The sequence below is a fragment of the Stegastes partitus genome, unplaced genomic scaffold, assembly GCF_000690725.1.
Source record: "Stegastes partitus isolate 25-593 unplaced genomic scaffold, Stegastes_partitus-1.0.2 Scaffold837, whole genome shotgun sequence".
NCBI lineage: Eukaryota > Metazoa > Chordata > Actinopteri > Pomacentridae > Stegastes > Stegastes partitus.
In genome coordinates this window covers 313,244-316,270 of record NW_007578568.1, presented here as the reverse complement: position 1 = coordinate 316,270, position 3,027 = coordinate 313,244, and the positions used below count along the sequence as shown (strand labels likewise).

The following is a 3,027-nucleotide window of genomic DNA, read 5'->3' as shown; positions in this document are numbered from 1 at the left end:
CCAAAGACCTTTTAAGGCAGAGAGGTGGAACGTTCTGCAACGGCCAAGTCAGTCACCTGAGTCCAGCCAAACATGCATTCCTCTTGCTGAGGACAGAACTGAAGGGAAGATGTCCAACGAAGCAGCAGGACCTGCACACAGCAGGCCTGGAGACACCTTCAGACTGAAAGCACATCTGGACTGGTTCCTGTTAGACCCGCTGTGGTGTCCCACATGCTTATGGGCCGGACTGCAGATTAACGCTAAACTGATGATTAATCGTTAATAAACTCCCAGAGAGCGCCACACGGATCAATCATCTTCAGAATGTATCAGCATTCATTCCTAAAGTGGCCTTTGTTCCCACAGGTGAGCTGCCAGCATGGAGTCGGAGCTCCTGATTGGCTGGCAGCAGGAGAAGGCGGAGCTCCAGCAGGAAGTGTGTCGCCTGCAGGAGGCACTGGCGGAGAGTCGAGCTGAGGGGGAGGAGCTTCAGGCGAGGAGCAGAGTGCTGAGTGAGCGGGTGAGGAGGGGGGTTGACCGGGGGATGCATCATGTGATCAGCAGCAGCCAATCATCTTTCTCTCTCTCTCTCTCTCTCTCTCTCTCCCTCCCTCCAGCTGAGCCAATCAGTGTCTCCCTCGCTCGCCCTCTCTGAGGAGGAGGAGAGGGAGTGGAGGAGGAGGCTGAGGGAGTCCAGAGAGAGGGAGGCCCGGCAGGCCCTGCTCGTCCACCGGCTGCAGAACAAGGTCAGACCCGCTCTGGGGTTCTGGAGGGCACTGTGGGCCGGCAGCACCAACACTGTTAGGGTCAGCACTGTCAGAACCAGGACAGTCAGAACCATCACTGTTAGGGTCAGGACTGTCAGAACCAGGAGTTCGAGTGGCGGCAGAACTAAGAGCTGCTACCAAAGCCAGAACCGTGGGTCCAGAAGGAGAGCAGCAGGTTGTAGCAGCTCAGAGCTGTAAAGTCTTCATGGTCATGGTGAACTCACTGAACCTGGACTTCTGACTTCATCAATCGGTTGTATTGATTTCTGACTTCATCAATCAGTTGTATTGATTTCTGACTTCATCAATCAGTTGTATTGATTTCTGTCGGCACTTTAAGTTTGTCACATGACAGCAGATTTAATGAATCGCTCACTTTGTTGTTTTTGAGAAAAAAACAACATGAATCAATTAAAAAGTCATTAGTGGTTATTTATTAGTGGTACTGATGAATGCTGACCAGTACCGATGAATACTGCAGGTTTTGGAGTACAGAGATCGATGCCAACGTTTGGATCTTCAGCTGGAGAACGAACACACACACCTGCTCAGCACTGAGGTGAGCTACCAGCACTACCACACACATACAGTGGCAGTACTGCAGCAGCAGCAGTTCGCCCTCTGCTGTCCCTGCATCAGTCCAGATGTTGTAGCTGTTGTGTGTCTGCAGCAGAGGATCAGAGACGAACGCAGTGAGTCATTGGAGAGCGCCCTCATCAGGCTGGAGGAGGAGCAGCACAGGTGTGTTCACCTGTCCACTCATGTTGTAACTACATCACTGTCCCGTACTCACCAGGTGTGTCTGTCCTCAGGTCTGTCAGTCTGGCCGACACCAATGTGCTCCTCCGGGAGCAGCTCAGCCAATCAGAGTGGACCAACCGGGCCCTGAGGGAGGACCTCCAGAAACTGACGACCGATTGGACAATGGCCGTGAAGGAGGCGGAGCAGAAGGAGTCTGATTGGCAGAGAGAGAGGGAGGTGAGCAGTCTGATCTGAAGGTGACACTGAGCCAGCCTGACACGTTGTTTATCCGTTTGTTTGTTTGGCTGTTTGTTTAGTGTTGGTCCTGTCATGTGGGTCAGAACCAGGCTCAGCTGCTGTCAGTGTGGAGGTCTGTGGTTGCTCTGAGGCGACACTGTCACACCCTGAAGACTGCCGCCGACAGGTACGTCTGCTGCCGATTCACCAGTCACAGCGCTCCGCTTCAACAACCGCTGACCAACGGTTGACCGACTCTTGACAAACTCTTGACCAACATTTGACCAACAGTTGACCAACGGCTCACCAACATTTGACCAACGGCTCACCAACGTTTGACCAACAGTTGACCAACGGCTCACCAACGTTTGACCAACAGTTGACCAACGGCTCACCAACGTTTGACCAACGTTTGACCAACGGATGACCATTCTGTCTGTGTGTTGCAGGGATCTGTGGCAGCTGAGGGCGGAGTTTTCTCGTCTCTCCTCATCCCTTCTCTCCAGCTGTGACTCCTCCATGAGGCTCAGGGCTCGTCACACCTCCTCACCCTCAGACATGCCTCCACCTCTGTCCTCCACTCTAGTCCTCCGTCCTCTAGACTCCTCGGCTGCTGGACAGCCTCCCATCTGCTCCTCCACACTGGGGACCTTCTCCTTAGGAGAGCTGGAGAACAGAGAGGAGGAGATAAAGGAGAAGACAAAGGAGGAGGAGATGAAGATGGAGGAGATGATGGAGAGGTTGAAGGAGGAGCAGCAGGGAGTTCTGTCTGAGTTGCAGCTCGTCCATCAGACTGAGGTGTCAAAGCTGCAGCAGCGGTAAAACTTCCTGATGGTCTTTATTTATTCAGATTCATCATCAATCTGCAGCCGTGTGGAGCTCGCTGTCTCTCTGATAGGGTTGTGGAGCTCTCTGGCTCGCTGCAGGAGGAGGTCATTCAGAAGGAGGTGATGGAGAAGGAGGCTGAGAGACTCAGAGGATCAGAGAGAAGCCTTCAGTCTGTCAGTCAGGCTGTGATCAGACTGGTGAGTCTGTTTTTAACTCCTGTGTTTGTCAGACGGCGTCATAAAATCAGGTTTAGATGAAGTGATGCTGCTCAACGTGTTGTCTGGAGGAGGTCCACTGGTTCCTCCTGGTTCTGCTGCCTGACACCAGAACCATCTGGAGATGACAGCAGCTGATATGAAGATGATGTGAGAGAGCAGGAGAGAAGCTCCAGATGGAACCATGAAGACCCTGAACCAACCGGTCCTGGTTTACTGGTTCAGATTAGACCCTGAACCACCCGGTCCTGGTTTAC

The 3,027-nt window shown here is 53.0% G+C and overlaps 1 protein-coding gene across 1 annotated transcript in view; it reads left to right on the top strand.

Annotated features, from left to right (window-relative positions):
- Positions 1 to 361: 361 nt before the first annotated feature.
- The window catches only part of LOC103365411 (trichohyalin), a 24,201-nt gene continuing 21,535 nt past the window's right edge, over positions 362 to 3,027 (top strand). The window contains exons 1-8 of the mRNA XM_008292838.1: positions 362 to 502; positions 600 to 728; positions 1,231 to 1,308; positions 1,420 to 1,490; positions 1,562 to 1,727; positions 1,808 to 1,914; positions 2,177 to 2,545; positions 2,626 to 2,752. Coding sequence (XP_008291060.1) covers positions 362 to 502; positions 600 to 728; positions 1,231 to 1,308; positions 1,420 to 1,490; positions 1,562 to 1,727; positions 1,808 to 1,914; positions 2,177 to 2,545; positions 2,626 to 2,752 — 1,188 coding nt within the window. The remainder of the gene's footprint in view (positions 503 to 599; positions 729 to 1,230; positions 1,309 to 1,419; positions 1,491 to 1,561; positions 1,728 to 1,807; positions 1,915 to 2,176; positions 2,546 to 2,625; positions 2,753 to 3,027) is intronic.